The following is a 17948-nucleotide window of genomic DNA, read 5'->3' as shown; positions in this document are numbered from 1 at the left end:
AGGATGGTGGTACCTGCCCATACTCAAGCAGAATGTCCCTCATTGGCCTGAACCTAGATCGTTACAATGATTACTAATGAAGAGGGCAGCAAAGGGATGAAGGCAGCTCCCAACGCTCCATGTACACACACACACCCCCACACCCCTGTGCCGTTCCCTAGGTAGAAATCAATTCATTTAATCAGTTCCATTTGTTATGCAATGTACAACCTCCACCAGCCAGCAATTCTCACACACACACACACACACGCAAGCCATACCTGCTGTTGAGCGCTGGGCCCTGATAATCCCACAATGTTCCCATGACACTGTCACAGTTCAGGGCAACTGCACTTATATTCCCCCTCTGTGGTCCTTCCAGGGTATGCGCTTTAGACTTCCAGCTCGTAGCTGTCACTTATCTTGGGTGAAGACCCATGTTTCACTCCATCCTTTGTTAGGGTTTTAAGGCTGTAAAGCTCCATGGGTTACACTGCAACATCCCCAGCAAGCCAGACTGTCGAAATAGGCCAGTGCCTGCAGTTTGCTTTTCTCTGAGGGCTATGACCAATGTATTGCCTGCAGTTATAAGTTACCATTCAGCTCCTTCCAAGCAAGCACCTTTATTCTTAAGGTGAAAGTATTGCAACAATAAAAGAACATACACACCTGCTAAACAGCTCAGCAGAAATCATCTCAAATCAACCTCTGGCTCTGGTAGGTTTTAGGCCTTCTAACCCCACAACTGGTTACAAGTTCATCTGTCATAGATCCAGCACCAGACCAGACGCTGCACAGATCAGCCATTTCTTTATACAAAGGCCCGAGCTGATCTTGGCCTTGTGTAACAGGTAATCATCAGATAGGGACCCTCTCCTCAGGGCACAGCTTTGAAAGGCCAAGTTTTTGCATAATTGGAGTTGGGAAATTTGCATTCACCTCACCCTAGGAATTCCAGAGGAAATCCTCTTTCCACTTATTGTCCAAAGAGTCCAGATTTGTCTGGCACATTTATAGTACAGTTTTTTTAACTCCCATGTCTCTCATCTGTCACATCTGCCCCCAAGAAGTTACATACAATCCTGGCCCACAATGATACATAAAAGTAATACAGTAAGGTCTTCCTAAGACATTGCAGGAAATTGCCCTGTCAGACATATGCCTCCGTGCAGAGACAGGTAGGTGGAGGGGGAATCTTCTACCGCTTTCCCACTCTTCTCTCTCACCCAGCTCTGGTGTGGCAGCTACTGCAAATATCCTTCAAACCTCTGCCTTGCATTCCCCATGCAGACAGTCACACTCAGGGCACTAGAGAGGGCTACAAAGGGACCTTGCTGGACCCAGAATTCCTCCTGGGGGTTCCCACGGTTCATAGACCAGGGCGGTAGCCCTGCTTCCCTTGGAGAGGGGTGCAGTATGCTTTCCACTCCACACCACACCAGCTCTACAAGGGGGTTAGGGTTAGGTCAGTATAACTGTGTTGCTCAGGGGTGCGGATTTTCCATACACCTGAGGAACACAGTTATATCACCAGAAGTTGGTAGTGTAGACCAAGCCTCTGTCTCACAGAAGCCTACGTCCCATCGACTTTTAAGCACCTGACTCACTTCTCAAAAGGGGAGTTAGCCATCTACGTCATTTGGGCCTTGCAAACACTGAGCAGAGAAAAATCCACATGCCTTTACAAATTTGGGCCTTACAATCTAATCACCATGGAGTTCCACTTCTGGTATCCAGTACTCAGAGATCATAAGCAACCCTGCCCCTGGAGCACTCAGTCTGTAGGGATGGACCGTCTTGGGCAGGGGTTTTTCACAAATTTCATTCTAAAAAGCCCTTGCTAAGAATCCCTCTCCACACGCTGCTCAAGTCTCAGAATGGCTCATCCCATCACAACGGGCTTAATGTGAGACTGTGCTCTAGGGCGGCTTCTTATACGAAAAGAAGAAGACACTTCAAGAAGAGTTACATTTTGAAAGTGTGTCCACAGGGCAGCTTGGCTAATGGCTTTCCCCACCCCGGCCCCAAGTTATATTCCCTGGAACAGGTCAGGAAAAGAGTTTTCTTTGAAATTTCTCATGTTTTCACAGAAGATCCAAAACACAAAAATTGTGGGTTTTTTGGGCAACCAAAACCTGAAAAAAAAGTTTCCCTAATTTTGGCAACAGGGAAAACCCATGTTATTTCCATTTTTGACAACCAAAAAATGGAAAGTGTTTTTTGGCTCTTCTCTAAAGCCTCCAAATTTTCAGTGAAAAGGAAATTTCTCTGGTGAATGTTTCCATTTAGTCGGAAAACCATTTTCCATCCCCCTGGCCTGAACATCTCCCCTTTGCTCTTCTCCGCCACAGAAACACGCTGTTGGCTGCAATTTGCTGATTGCAAAGAGTTTCATTCCCACTGCCCATTCAGTGACATCACAGCTCTGTAGGGTCTCTCAGCGGGTGGTGGAGTGGAAGAATATGTTTATATATAGCTCAGTTCGTTGCCCTGAAACAGGTTGATCCTAAGCGGTTGGGGGATTCTGTAAATGGAGACTGAGCTTGCACATTTATAGTTTTAACTATATTGTGTAGCCAATAGCCTATGCTGTTTTTCTGCTGTGAGTAATGTTGCATGCCGTGGCACGTTCAAAATGGAGACCCTTGGAGGGCTACGTGCCTAGGGAATGGGATTTTAATGTCTCCTAGTAAGTCTTTAGCCTGAACTGTGTGTACATTTTTGCACGTTTTCAGGTGCAATGGTAAAGGGGGTGGAACAAGCCAGTGATGCAGGAAGACCTGGGAGTGGGCAACTAGCTGGATTTCGGAGCTGTTCAATTCCAGATCTTTTAACCTGTGGGGTGTTTGAAGGTGCAGATATTTTCCATGGATGGCAAGGAACGAGAAGGCTTCGTGTATAGAGCTGTTGTTAGGTTGCTATGTTTCCCTCCCACTCTGAAGAGGGCAAAATCCAACAACCCTCCCATCCCAGAGCACACCCAGGGGTTAAAATATAAACCCCCACCCCCACTCCACAGCCAAAGCCAAAGCAGGAACTACCTAGCAGAGTATTAAAAACAGATCACCCCTTCTGGGCAGGAAGCCCCTTGACAAGAGGGCGATTCCCAGCCCTGCTCCCCCAGGCCATGTGCTGCAGGGAACCATAGGCACCCCTAAGGCACTGCAGAGAGGTTACACTGGTTTTTTTCCCAGGTAGTCTCAAGCCTGACCTGAGGGGAGGAGCCACAAGCCTTCTCTCCAGATTTGAGGGTGGGGCGGGGGTATTCCCTTTCCTAAGCCCCACTCCCAGCTCTGGAGTTCCTGTCATTTGTGCTCTTTCCCCTTCCCTTTGCTTCCCCCTTTTACATTCCTCCTTTCACTCTTCTGTTTCCAACTCCCTTTCCCCTGCCCATCACCTCATCACCCCAGTCCACTGCCCCATCTTTGCCTTTACCCCCCTCTCTTGTTCCTGTCTCCATCCCACCTCCCCATGGGTCTCATTCCTCCCCATCCCATCTGTCCTCTCCGAGGCTCTCTAGAGGTTCCACCTTCTCCCGGTGGCCCAGGAGTGTTCCCAGGATGGGCCAGAGTCACGTGGCAGGAGGCTGAGCTGTGCCTTTGTTTCCAGGAATACGACCCCTGGAAGTCCGCGGACAGGATCTGCAGGCAGCTGATTTACCACTTGAGCCCTCACTCCACGTGGCGTAGGCATGGCATGCCCCGCAGGAAGTCCCAAGCATGGTGAGCAACTCGGCTGGAAAAGGGAAGGGGTGGTAGGAGGGGATCTGCTCAGTCACCTCAGACACAGCCAGCTGGGAGAGGCTTGTGTTCACTGCCATGGTGTGCGCTAGCCCAGCCCTGTCTGCACCCTCACAAGTCAAGAGAAAAGCCACATTCAAAACACTTGAGTGGCAACCGAATGCTTCATTTGATTTCGATCTCTTAAAGGTACCTCAGCCAAATTGTTCATGGCCAATTTAGGACAACCTTGCAGGCTTCGTTTGTTATTTCTTTACGGCCCCCTAGGCCTTAAAGTTCTCAGAGCCGCCCAGGGTGAATTCCAGCCAACAACTCTTGAGTTCCTGCAATGCAGACAGTGCTTCCAGGACGGGGCGGCGGGGGGGGGGGGGGGGGAGAGCGCGTGAAGGACAGGGGGGATGTGAAGGAAAGTTCATGTAACTTTGCATGAATTCGGTGTTAGTGGAAGGTGCGAGACGGGCAGCCCTGGGGACTGACATCCTCCACGGCACTGCAGCTCAGGAATAGCCGGCTGCAAGCTTCTACCTGCTGCACTGAATTCTGATCTTGGTTACAGCAGCTTTACCCCTCTGCAACTCAATTCATTTCGGTTAAGTTACTCCCGATTTACACAGTCGGCCAGGGAGTAACCATGGCACCCTGTTGGGACGGCGTCAAGGGAGAGAGGGCACATGACTTTCCAAAACCACCTTCTAGTGCTCTGCTGAGACAGGGTAGCCAGGTAATGCCATTTTTGGTAGTGGACTTTTGTGATCTCTCTCCAGTATTTCTAAAAGGTGTCTGCTCCCATTGGTATCTATGCACTGATGCCAGGGAATAAGTGTCTGACATGCTGTGGACACTTACACTTGGGGAAGGGGACTAACACCACCAAACTCATTTCACATGGGCCACCAAAAAGCCATCAGCCAGCAATAACTTCTAGCTACAGCTGTCCCAGGCAGGTTTTAAACCAGCAGCTTCACAGTAAAAGGCTCCTTATCCTAGTAACATCTCGAGGCTCGTGCGAGCTTTCCTAACCCAATAAGGTTTCAGAGTAGCAGCCGTGTTAGTCTGTATCCAATAAAAATAAAAGGAGTACTTGTGGCACCTTAGAGACTAACAAATTTATTAGAGCATAAGCTTTCGTGAGCTACAGCTCACTTCATCGGATGCATACAGTGGAAAATATAGTGGGGAGATTTTATATACACAGAGAACATGAAACAATGGGTGTTACCATACCGACTGTAATCACTCTTGTTACAGTCGAAACAATGGGTGTTACCATACAGACTGTAACAAGAATGATTACAGTCGGTATGGTAACACCCATTGTTTCATGTTCTCTGTGTATTGTGACAATGCTCTGTCCTTGCCTCCGTGGGTCCCGCGTTTCCTGGCGGATTTCGCTAGCCTCAGAGGCTCCCTGTGACCCTCCACGTAACCCTTCTTTCTCTAGAGACAAGGGTCACAGTCTACTGAGCCATTTTCATCATAAGCCAGCAAGGGAGGTGAGGAGAAGTTATCCTTCCTTGCACAGTCTCTGTTGTCTCCCAGTCTCAATGATTAATCAGGCAAAGGTGGGGGGAGGGGGAGCCTGGGCCCACCCTCTACTCCGGGCTCCAGCCCAGGGACCCTAATAGTATCAGCTCTGGTAGCTGACCTTTTAGAAACATGACATGTACAATTCCCTGGGCTACTTCCCCCACAGCAGCCCTCACTTCCTCAAGCTCCACTTCACCCTTACCTCAGGGCCTCCTTCCTTGTGCCTGATATGGTGTGTACTATATCTCCAACAGCACAACTTCCTCCCACAGCTCCTGACATGCACACCCACCTGACTGACTGGGAGGCTTTTAACTAGTTTCAACCAGCCCCTGATTGGGTTCAGGTGTCCCAATGAACCTAGCATTCTCCCTGCCTTCTGGAAAGTTCTTAATTGGCCCCAGGTGTCTTAATTGACCTGGAGCAGCTTCCATTTCACTTAACCTGGTACCAAGGATTTGTTTAGCCTGGAGCTAATATATCTATCTCCCACTACTTTTCTATAGCCATCTGGCCTTGCCCTGTCACAGTATATAAAATCTTCCCACTATATTTTCCACTGTATGCATCCGATGAAGTGAGCTGTAGCTCACGAAAGCTTATGCTCTAATAAATTTGTTAGTCTCTAAGGTGCCACAAGTACTCCTTTTCTTTTTACTGATAAGGTTTGTCTCCAGACTTTAAAGAACCCACCACTTCACTGCTCACCCTGTTGCCAGAGCCATGCTTGATGCCCTGACATCAATCATTCGGGATGCTGAGGAAAAGACAGAAATAAATAAAGAGAGACTGGGCTGTCTTCAGCCACATTCACATGGCAGGAAGTGACCTCAGCATTAGTCAAAGGACAGGGCTAAGTTGACCTCAACTTGGGAAAGATCCACACCCATAAGATGTACTTCTGCCAACCTAACCCCCAGTGTAGACAGGACTAGGCTGATGGAAGAATTCTTCAGTCAGCCTAGCTACAGCCTCTCGGGGAGGTAGATTACCTATGCAAATGGAAGAACCCCTCTTGGCACTGTAGTGAGTGTCTACACTGAAGGGCTACAGAAGGTATATGCATGACCTTGGAATTGGGGAACCACCTGAAGAGGGGGGAGGGAGGAGGCTTGCTGTCTCCCCAAACCACCTCTGAGTAGCAGGCCACTGCCATTACCCTGAAGAGACCTAAAGGTCAGTGAAGGTGCCAAGGGGGCTGTTATGGGTCAGGTGGAGTTGGAGGGGACTATAGCGGGGCAGACCGGCCTGATTCCAGTGCAAAAAAAAAAAACCACACACACACACACACAAACAACTTTGGAGAGGAATCTGAAACCTGGCGTGTCTGGCCTGGTTCTGCGCATCAGTGTGAAACTTCCCCTGAGCCCCAGTTTTGAGACACAGTGAAGCCGTTTCCTTGTTAGACTCCAACATCAGCGCTTAATTCGGCTCTGTTGGAATTCTACAAGGATTATAACTGGGAAATGCACCATCCCATCTGATACAGCATCACAGCACAGGAAGAAGAGAGAGCTGGGGCCGTGGATCATGTACAAGCCTGCAGGTACTGATCCCTGGCTTGAGATCAGAAGAACAACAGCTGTAAACAGGGTTTTAAAATCTCCCAAGAGGCATGGTCACTTGGAGGATCCAAGCCCAAACACAGCTGCAGGCCTTGAAGTTTTCCACAGCCTCCATTGTTACTGACCACAAAAGTGCTGCAGCTGGAACACAGGAATAAGCAATGAGACAACAGCTAGATTGTGTATGATGGAGGGAAATGTATGTAAGTCCGAAATGGGCAGCGCTACCTTGCAATCAGGTATAGCTAGGAGGTGTTACGCAAGTGTAACTTGGCCAGCTGCTGCTTGTGTGCCCCCTGGTGGCGTAGGGTCACACTACAGGCAGCCTTCTTCAGTTTCCCCTCCAGATTACTCAAATAAATTTCACTTCATTTTTTTCCCCCCTTAGGCGAAATACACCCCCCCGGGCTTATTAATACAAAATACACTGAAAGGAACTCTGAACCCCCAAACAAAGTCCATTCAGAAGTGCACACAACCCAAGATTTCTCTTCGGCCTCCCAGACCTCCCTCCCTGCCTGGAGGCTCGTCACAGCTTCCTGAGCCTCAGCGCAGCCCCATCCCCATCACTGCAACTTCCTGCTCCTTTGATACTGGAATCACCCGATTCCCCTCAGGTGAGGCTCATCCTGTAATCGGGGCTGGCTTAGCTCCATGCTCTCTAGCCCATGGAGTAAGCCACCCTGCTACATACCCCACCCCACACTGAAAACCTTGCCCACCCTAGGGCAACTTCTACTTGAGGGAATTTTTCTTTTCTTCCCTAAATTACAGAGGCCTTCGTAGCTTGACAGGCTGTTTTCCATCTGCAAACCCTCTAGCTCTCCTTCAAGTTCGCTCTTTTTCCCTCAGGGCCAGCTCCCTGGCTTCTTCCAATGTAGCCAATTTCTGCTGGCTTCTCTGCTGGAGAGGTCAGACTTTCTCTAGCCCATCCTGCCAGCGCTGCATTGCACAGACTCAGACTTTAAGGCCAGAAGGGACCATCACAATTATCTAGTCTGACCTCCTGCACAGCACAGCCACAGAACCTCACCCACCCACTCCTGTCATAGACCCATAATCTCCAGCTGAGTTACTGAAGTTCTCATATCTTGATTTAAAAGACTTCAAGTTACAGAGAATCCACCATTTACTCCAGTTCACACTAGCAAGTGACCCATGCTCCATGATGTAGAGGAGGGCAACCCCCCCCCCCCCCGCCAGGTCTCTGCCACTCTGAGCTAAGGGAAAATTCCTTCATAACCCAAAATATGGTGATCAGTTAGACCCTGACTTTGTGGGAGGCCCCCCACCAGCCAAACACCTGGGAAAGCAACTCAGAGCCCTCTGCATCTAGTGTGCCATCTCTAGCCAATGGAGATAATTTGCTAATAGTAGTCGCAGATGGGCCATATGCCATTATAGCCAATCTCATCATACCACCCACTCCATGAACTTATGAAGCTCAGTCTTGAAATAAGTTAAATTTTTTTGTCCCCACATCTCCCTTTGGAAGGCTATATCACAACTTCACTCCTCTGATGATTAAAATACCTTCATCTAATTTCAAGCTTAACACACATATTGATGGCCAGTTTATATCCATTTGTTCATGTGCCAACATTGGCCCTTAACTTAAATAACTCCTCTCCCTCCCTGGTGTTTATCCCTCTGATGGGTTTATAGAGTGCAATCATATCTCCCCTTAGCCTTTATTTGGTTAGGATAAACAAGCCAAGCTCTTGTTTATCTTACTAGTCCCCTCTAGTAAGATAGGTTCTCCATTCTTCTGATCATTCTAGTAGCCTTTCTCTGCACCTGTTCCATGTCTAAGAAGGATGAATTCAAACTGGAAGATCAGAATTACACACAGTATTCCAGATGAGGTCTCACCAGTGTCTTGTATAATTGATAACACTTCCCTATTTTTACTGGAAACATCTTGCCTGATGCATCCTAGGATTGCAGCCATGAAACAGGCTAATGCATCACATTGGCGGCTCATAGTCATCCTGTGACTGACCAATACCCCGGCCTTTCTCCTCGCCTCTGTTGTTTCCAACTGATACGTCCACAGCCTATAGCAAAAATTCTTGTTGTTAATCTCTGAATGCATGACCTTACACTTAGCACTATTAAATTTCATCCCATTTCTATTACTCCAGTTTTCAAGGTCATCTAAATCTTCATGCATGATGTTCTGGTCCTCCTCCATATCAGCAATACCTCCCAACTGTGTGTCATCCGTACATTTTATTAGCGCATACATTGTGTGTGTCAAGGTCACTAATGAAAGTGTTAAATAAGATTGGTCCCAAGACCGATCCTTGAGGAACTCCACTAGTGACCTCCCTCCAACCTGACAGTCACCTTTCAATATGACCCACTGTAGTCTCCCTTTAACCTGTTCCTTACCCATCTTTCAAGTCTCATATTAATCCCCCATCTTCTCTCATTTAACTAATAATATCCCATGTGGAACTGTATTAAATGCCTTACAGAAATCCAGGTAAATTAGATTACTGCATTTCCTTTGTCTAGAAATGCAGTAAATCTTCTCAAGAGAAAGACCAGCTTGGTTTGGCATGATCTACCTTTGGCAAAACCATGTTGTATTTTATCCCAATTACTCTTTACACCTCTATGTCCTTAACTACTTGCTCTTTCAGAGTTAGTTTGACCTCAATTGTATGCAAGGTCTTGGAACAAACAGGCCTGTAGTTTCCTAGATCACTTCCCTCCCCTCTTCTTCTTAAATATAGGTACTGTATTGGCAAGTCTCCAGCCATAGGCTAGGACCCCAGAGTTTACAGACCCCTTAAAAATCCTTTTTATTGGACCCACAGTTTCATTGGAAGAGGTGCTGCCCTGGCTGGAATGTCCACTTTGGCCCCCTCTCCCAAACACCAATACAACTCTGCCATTCTGTGCCCACCCCCACATTTGGTCACTTTCCCCAGCGGCCAACTGGGGCTTTGTTTCCTTCCTCTGCTCATTCACAGTGGGGATCGCTGTGGCCAGCACCTCCAGCAGCCAGGGCCAACACACTTCTGCAAACACACAGACTATTCCTCTCTTTGAATCGCTCTCGGTCTGCAGGGCTTCTCCCTCCCCACAGACCTCAATATTCAAGGGGCAGGCCCTCTTAATGTGCTCTGTCTTTCCACCTCTACAACATTTGGGTGGACCCTTAGTCCAGGTCCCTGCCCTCCCAGGCATCTGGGCCCCAAACCCCACCCCCTGTACCTTCTGCTGCATGGCTCACTGTGCCTTCTGTTCCTGCTGGGGTCTGCCAACAAAGGACTTCTTCCATCCGACTTGTCCCACACCTTCGGTTTCTCTCCTTGATGGGAGGGGCCCTGGAGGATCCTGCTGGTTACACAAGTTTTAACTAGGCTGGTTGCCTCCTATGCATCCCCTCATGTCTTAGGGCCACATGAGAGGCAGCCTGCCTCAGTTTCCCCTCTTGGGTTGTTCAAATAAACACCTGCTTTTTTTCCCCCTCAAATAAACTTCCAGTTTTTTCTTGGTTGAGAGATACCCCTCTTTGGGGACCAGGCTTATTAATCTCAAATAAAATGTAAATAAAACCCCAAGCCAAAGTCCACTCACAAGTCCACACCACCCAAGGTTTTTCTTCCTTCTCACAGGCCTCCAGGCAGGCAGGCCTAAAGAGCTTTCCTCACACCCTACAGACTCTGCCACAGCTTTCTGAGCTTCCCCCCTTCACTGCAACTTCCTGCTCCTTGTATACCACACGCACCTGATTCCTCTCAGGTGGGGCTCATCCTGTAATCAGGGCTGACTTAGCTTCAGGCTCTCCAGGCCCTGGGCCAACCCACCCTGTTCCAAAAGGCATGAAACAACTGACTGACTCTCAAACAGGGATCTTTTACTTCAAGTGTTTAAACTGGCATTGAAGCTGGATAGAAACCGGTCTGCAGACTGTGCCAGCAGGCTCCCCTGGAGCTGGGGTCCGAGGTTACTGCAGCAAAACAGACACTGCCAGGAGCAGGAGACTTAGAAATACCCACTTCCCTTTCAGACCTTGGGTCTGGTTCCCCAGTGCCTGGTCATCTCCAGCTGTGCAGAGTGCGTGTAAAACCCTACCTAATGCTCCGCTCCCTCCCTCCTGTGGCTGGCAGCGTTTTCACCCGCTCTGCCCAGCATGCAAAGCAGTGCAGAATCTGCCTCTCTGCAGCCATCGGCCCTTCCTACCATCTGGCTGCACTGAACAAAATGGGGGAAGTGTCAGCTTCTATTGAATCAAGTTCAAAGGCAGATCCCAGGGCAGCTGGGAAAGATCAGGGAAGGGCAGCCACATTCAGGGATGAGCCCTCCTCTTGCCTTCCCCATCCCCTGCCCTCTTTGGCTGCTGGTTTTCATGGAGCAGATGTAGAACGCCCCTGTTCTCTTTTGAAATGTGATTTCCGTTTTCTGGCAGCATGTCAGGTGGGTCTGGAAGATAATTAACAAGCCCTGCCAGGGAGAGAACTGGGAGCATCTGCCAGGTATTCATTATGTTTGGGCTGTTATGGAAATGTAGTTATATGGGGGGGAGGGGAAATGAAATGGAGGTTGCCACATTCCAGGGGGTCCACGCACCAGCCTTTCATCTCCAGGAGAAAACCAGTGGGTCAGAATGGAACCAGGTACAGTCCTGTCCTCAAACACTGTATCAATGGATTTCCTCAAACCCTGTATCAATGGATCTCCACACTGCCCAGTAAATCACACACTGAACTACCCAGGAAATCCAAAGGTAACGGGGAAATAGTTTTCCTAATCCATTCCTGTTTAGACACATTTCAGTACAGCAAGGCTGGGAGTGTTTAATCCTCCTTTGTATGGATCAGACTTCGACCTCGCGGGAACAGTGAGATGTTACCCAGGCTATAAAGCATGCCATTGTAAAACCCAGTGAAATACTTATGCTAACACACTATGTTAGTAAAGTGCCTCCGTCATTCAAGGAGAGTCAGAGCTTTAAGTTTCTCAGTCTGGACTTGATCTTCCTTAAGGACCAAATCCTGCTGCCAGTGAAGTCAAAGGCAGAGCTCCCCTTGACTCCCCTAGGAGCCCCATGTTGTGACATAAAGCACACTCAGCCGTTCAAACATGAGCTGTCGCCATGAGTAGGGTCCTACCAAATTCACAGCCATGAAAAATGCGTCACGGACCGTGAAATCCGTCCTGGGGGATGTTGGGTGATAAGAGCGCCCCTGAGAGAGCAGTTTGACAGATGTGGAATTTTCTCACATTATTAATTACTGTTTTCAGAGGTTTCAAGGCTTCATTCGTTTAGAAGCACCGTGCAGTCTGGGTTAGGAGGGGTGTGGGACTGCGACAGCCCCCTGCATGGATATTCCAGTGCTTCCCCCCCGTGCAGCTCCAATAGCCAAGGTGCTACTGCTCAGGAGTGAACTGCACTGGCCGCACTTTGCAGGAACCGCAATCTGCTGTGCCTGGGCAGAGCTGATTGGGAGCCCAGGAGTGTAAGAGAGAAGCTGAAAGTTAAGATTGAGCTGCCTTGGCAGAGCTCTGCAAGGGAAGCTGGTGTGGCATCCACCTGCTTGATTCCCAGCTCTGGATGGTTCTGGCTGTATCTTGCTTTCATGAATGCGAAGGACTAAGTTAATCCATAAAATAAGCAAGTGACAAGGCAGGGAGTGGTGCAAGCCAGTAAGACTGTGCAGTTGCAGAATGGGTAATTGTGAACACACGGGTATTTGCACACACACTTTCTGGTTCTGCAAGTGCAGGTGCATTTTTGCAGATGTGGTTATTTGCCTTTGCGTGTGCACAACTGCGCAGTGCATCAGTATTTGAAAATGCAGCCTGGCTCCTTCCTCTTGGTTAAGGTACCTTGAGCACCCGCTAGAGGAATCTTCATGCTGAATCACTTCTGCTAAACCAGCGTCGGAAGGAGAATTGACTGTCCCTTCTGGATACAACTCACTGTTTCTCTGTAATCATTCCGCAGTGCCCAGATGCTGCAGTATTAGAGGCCCTTTAGAAGGAGAAAAGGAGGACTTGTGGCACCTTAGAGACTGACCCATTTATTTGAGCATCAGCTTTCGTGAGCTACAGCTCACTTCATCCGATGAAGTGAGCTGTAGCTCACGAAAGCTCATGCTCAAATAAATCTGTTAGTCTCTAAGGTGCCACAAGTCCTCCTTTTCTTTTTGAGAATACAGACTAACATGGCTGCTACTCTGAAACCTTTAGAAAGAGAGAGAGAGAGATTCTGGAGAGGGGAGGCAAGAAAACAGCTCACAGGGGCTTCAGATCTTTGTTTTTTTCCAAGAGCATCACTCCGTGCCCTGGATGACAGTTCTGGCAGATCAGAATAATTTGTAACACTTACACAGTGCTATGTGAGTATTAACTAAAGCATCCTCACTACATCCCTCTGCAGCAGGGAAAAGAATGATCAGTATCCCTCTTTTATAGATGGGGAAACCGAGGCAGAGAATTGAAGTCAGTTTTCCAAAGCCACCCAGCCATTCGGTGGCAGAGTCAGGATGGGAATACAGGCCTTCCTGATGCCCAGCCCTGGGCTTATTCCTCCACATACTTTGTGTCCCATGGGCCCGGATGTCAGCCAGCCCAAAGCAAGGTGGAGAGGGGCTGATGGGAAGAGGTAGCATTTGCTGCTGGAGGGCAGATGTTGTCCCTCCTCCTTAAAGCACAGAAGAGTCCCAAATTCCAGCTGCCCCCTGTGACTAGGACACAAGGCTTGGGGAATCCCGCCTGTGAACACTGACACCCAGGATCACTAGAGTCTTACACAAAATGCACCAGGGAGGAAAGCATTTACTGGGCGGCTTGAGAGGGGCTGTGGCTAATGGCAGGCCATGTTCATTGTGCTCCTGACAAAATACCCTGGCAGGGATCAATAGACAAAGACAAGTCTCAAAAATTGCCAAGAATGCAAAGAGAGAGGGGGAGTAGCCGGAGGGTCAGTTGCTAAGGGGGGCGGGGGGGGGAGCAGAAGAGGGAATGGGAATCAGTCAGGGAATTGCATCTTCAAAGCTCTTATGTGACCAAGGATCCATGCAGCGTCCTCGTGCGGTAGGTGTCATTATCTCCCTGGGGAGTCTCGGACAATGTGGGGAAGTGAATTGCCCTAGGTCACAGAGAGAGTCGGTGGCAGAGCCAGGAGGAGGAATGGTCCTGGCTCACAGATCACACCTCTCTCAGTTGGCGAGAGCAGAGAAAAGCCAGGGAGGGCCAAGGGGGAAAGATTCAGGGCTGGATCATTGGCTACTGCCAAGCCCCAGGCAGTACCAAAGGAGCGATGCGGGGCGGAAAGGTAGGGCAGAAGTCCACCTTTGTGATCCTCACCCCCATCCTGCAGCCAGGATGGCACGGCTCTCCCCAGGGCCAGGTAGAGCAGCTGGAAGGTAATGGCTTGTTGAATCAGGTTGGGCGTTGGGCTGGAAATGGGGCCCAGGTGGATGGTGAGGGCTAAATGCTGCCTCTTCTCGCATGCCGATAGCGAGCTGGGGAAACCAGTGCCCAAGCACGGGAGAGGAGCTTACGCCAGCCCGTGGGGCTGCATTTGGGTGCGCGCTGCTCATTTTCATATCTTTTTGGTGCCTGGCCTGTGCAGCTACCGAACTGCCCCTGGGGCAGCGCCTGGGAACCCAGGGAGGCAGATTATGCTAACGAGGAGACTGAAGAGGGCCCAGTCCCTTCCCTGAACCATGCCTGGAATCAGAGGACTAGTTCAAATGAGTCTTTGGTTGGGCTCAGCGTGGAGAGGAGCGGCCAAAACCAAGCGATTCTCAGCTAATTAGCTAGGGCGGTGGCTCCCGTTACCAAGGGCGGGCTGTGTGCTGACGGGAAGCAGCAGCACAGGGAAATATTGTGAAATGTTGACGCTGTGGATGCAGGGGACAAACACATAAAAGGCAAAAAGGGAGCAGGCTGGTAATTAGCCAGGGAGACAGGCAGGGCTGGCGTGCAGCGGGTGCCGCTGGCAGCTGAAATCACAGCTGGCAGGGGCTGCGCCGGGAGTCGGGACTAGCTCAGCAGGACAAAGGGATTGAGAAGCCCAGGCAGCTTATGGATTTGGAGGCGGGGTGTGTGGTTAGACCTGGCTTCAGACAACAGTCTCCGTCCAGCTGGGAAAGCTGAGGAGGGATGGGCATGGCCCATGTCACTCAGCGATGCAGCCCGTGCGGGCGTCAGTTAGGGAGCCACATGAAATCCTGTGCAGACCCCTCCCTTAGCAGAAACGCAGGTGTCCCCAACACAGGTCAGGTGGGTTGAAACATTGCGTGCTGGGGCCTGCCTTCTCTGCTGGCCACCTCTCAGGTTGCAGCGTGCTCCAGTTTATACGGAACCGGGGTGAGCCTCAGGCTTCTGGCAAGCTACCAGGGCAGCCCTCCACCCGCCAGCCAAGGAAACAAGCCCTTCTGAGCCTGGGCGTTAGTGCTGCCTGAGAAAAGCCAAGCGTCCCTCGCGGCTGTGGGAAAGGGAGTCTCTGTAATCCTCGCATTGTGACAAAGTGCGGCTGAGCCGCTGCGGCATTGCACGATGTGTGCAGCTGACGAGAGAGCGGAGAGTTGAGCAGGGCCAGCGGTGGGAATCGGCGCTGATGGACATGAGCCAAGCCATCCTCATAGACCCAAAGCGTCGAGAGGCTGAGGGGAAGTGGGCCAGGTCCCAGAGGCAGGGATCTGCAAATTCCTGGTAGACAAGACTTAATTACTTGTTGGCTGATTCTTTCATCTACAGCTGCGAAGCTTCCTGCATTCGTTCAGCACCAGTTTCCAGGAAGCCAGAGCGCTGACTGAGGCAGTGTGCAGAGAGGCTGTTTGTTATCCAGGAGAAAAGCAGGGGGAGGCAGGGGGAATGCAGATGGGCTGAAGCCTGTCTCTTGTAGCACTCTTTCCACTGCGAGTGGCTGCCTCCCCCAGAGTGCGTCGATGCCCAGGAGCCAGCACGCCCAGCGTGCTGCTTCGTCCCCTATTGGCCAGCGTGCCCTGTTTTCCTGTCCGAGGGGAAGGTGACATACATTGTAGGGAGGATGCTTACGCTTGGTCCTGTGGTTTCCTGGGTTCCTAAGGAATCAAGGCAGGTGCCTGGGGGCGACATGAGTTTCAAACAGCCCGGTTTGCAGTGCTGCGGGGAGGGAGGGCCCAGGGAGACATCTGGGAAACGCAAGCTGAAGAGCGAGCTCAGCACCAGTCATCTTGTGGGTGGGATAGTTTTAGATTCATAGAGTCTAAAGCCAGAAGGGACCATTGCGATCATCTAGTCTGACACCCTGTAGAACACAGGCCAGAAAACTGTCCCACAATCATTCCTAGAGCAGATCTCTTAGAAAAACATCCAATCTTGATTTTAAAATGGTCAGTGATGGAGAGTCCACCATGACCATTGGAAAATTGCTCCACTGGTGAATTATGCTCACCATTAAAAATTTATACCTTATTTCCAAGCTGAATTTGTCTAGCTTCAACTTCCAACCACTGGAGGGTGTTAGACTTTTCTCTGCTAGACTGAAGAGCCCATTATTAAATATTTGTTCCCCTTGTAGGTACTTACAGACTGTAGTCAAGTCACCCCTCAACCTTCTGTTTGTTAAACTAAATTGATTGAACTCCTTGACTCTAAAAGATTAGAAAACCTGCCTTGTAGTGATAATCATTCTCCTGGCTCTTAAGAACATAAGAACGGCCATACTGGGTCAGACCAAAGGTCCATCCAGCCCAGTAGCCTGTCTGCCAACAGTGGCCAATGCCAGGTGCCACAGAGGGAGTGAACCTAACAAGTAATGATCTAGTGATCTCTCTCCTGCCATCCATCTCCACCCTCTGACAAACAGAGGCTAGGGACACCAGTCCTTACCCATCCTGGCTAATAGCCATTAATGGACTTAACCTCCATGAATTTATCTAGTTCTCTTTTAAACCCTGTTATAGTCCTAGCCTTCACAACCTCCTCAGGCAAGGAGTTCCACAGGTTGACTGTGCGCTGAGTGAAGAAGATCTTTTTATTTGTTTTAAACCTGCTACCCATTAATTTCATTTGGTGGCCCCTAATTCTTATATTATGGGAACAAGTATATTATGGGAAAGTAATTATTCACTTTCTCCACACCACTCATGATTTTATATACCTCTATCATATCCCCCCCTTCTCTGAACCCTCTCCAGTTTATCAGCATCCTTGAAGCGTGGGCACCACACCTTGACACAGTATTCCAGCAGCAGTCGCACCAGTGCCCAATACAGAGGTTGTAGGGTGGGAGGTGGCTTTTGACCAGCAGCCCCCATTAATGGAACAATATGAAGGGCCTGCTCCACTTGAAGCCATGGCAGAACCGCCCCTGATTTCAGTGGGAGCAGGTTTGGGCCTTCCCAGGGAGCGGGAAGAAGGAGTCAAGGAGAGAGACCCCAGGGAGAAGGGTCCAGGATTGTGGGATGGGCTTTGCCAGTGTTCTGAATGGGGTCATGGGGAGAGCCAGGCCACTCACAATGGAGAAGAGACATTTAATGGCCCATTGGCTTGGATGGTGCTTGTCAGACTGGCAGGCATGTCACCATCACCTGCCTAGGCCCACTCTGCCACTGAAGGCAGAAGGCATTTTGATTTCTCCTGCCCAGGGGGCTGATCATTCTTGCCTGTGTTCCTTGCTCAGGAGAGTGTGACTTTTCTCTGCAAGATTTTGGGAGGCCATGCCAGGCCTAGGCACAGGGGAGGGATTGCTGGGGCAGCAGGGTGGCCAATAGGTGCACTGGTGCACAGGTCCAGCAGTCTTTGCCCCCCAGGGAGCCGCTCCACAGCTGGGGAAGGGGGGAGAGGGCGAATTCTTTCACACCCAGCCTGCTGCAGAGATCACAAGCGTGTGCTCCATCTCTCTATTAATGGGGCAGATCCTCCGCTGGTGCAAATGGGCATAGTGACTTCACTAGAGCTCGGTCAATCGACGCCAGCGGAGGACCTGGCCTACCACTGCCAAAGCACTGTGCTGGGGGAATGGAAAGCGTGGTGATTATGCACCTATTCTGTCTCACAAAAAGCTTTCAGGGGTTGCCTTTTTCAGGCCATTTTTACTAAGAAGTTGGGAGATAATAGAGGACCCATTTCTCTGGGAATAAGCTGGTATTTTTCTCTTCTGCTGCACAAGGATAAAAGCATTCCG

General features: G+C 49.9%; 1 protein-coding gene across 2 annotated transcripts in view; it reads left to right on the top strand.

Moving 5' to 3' along the window:
* Positions 1–17948, top strand: part of LRRC75B (leucine rich repeat containing 75B) — a 33728-nt gene that overhangs the window by 11606 nt on the left and 4174 nt on the right. For both annotated transcript variants that reach the window (XM_074972371.1, XM_074972370.1), the window contains one exon: positions 3589–3701. In XM_074972371.1, coding sequence (XP_074828472.1) covers positions 3589–3701 — 113 coding nt within the window. The remainder of the gene's footprint in view (positions 1–3588; positions 3702–17948) is intronic.

Source organism: Natator depressus, chromosome 15 (genome assembly GCF_965152275.1).
Source record: "Natator depressus isolate rNatDep1 chromosome 15, rNatDep2.hap1, whole genome shotgun sequence".
NCBI classification, from domain to species: Eukaryota; Metazoa; Chordata; order Testudines; family Cheloniidae; genus Natator; species Natator depressus.
This window is presented reverse-complemented; position numbering and strand designations above follow the sequence as displayed.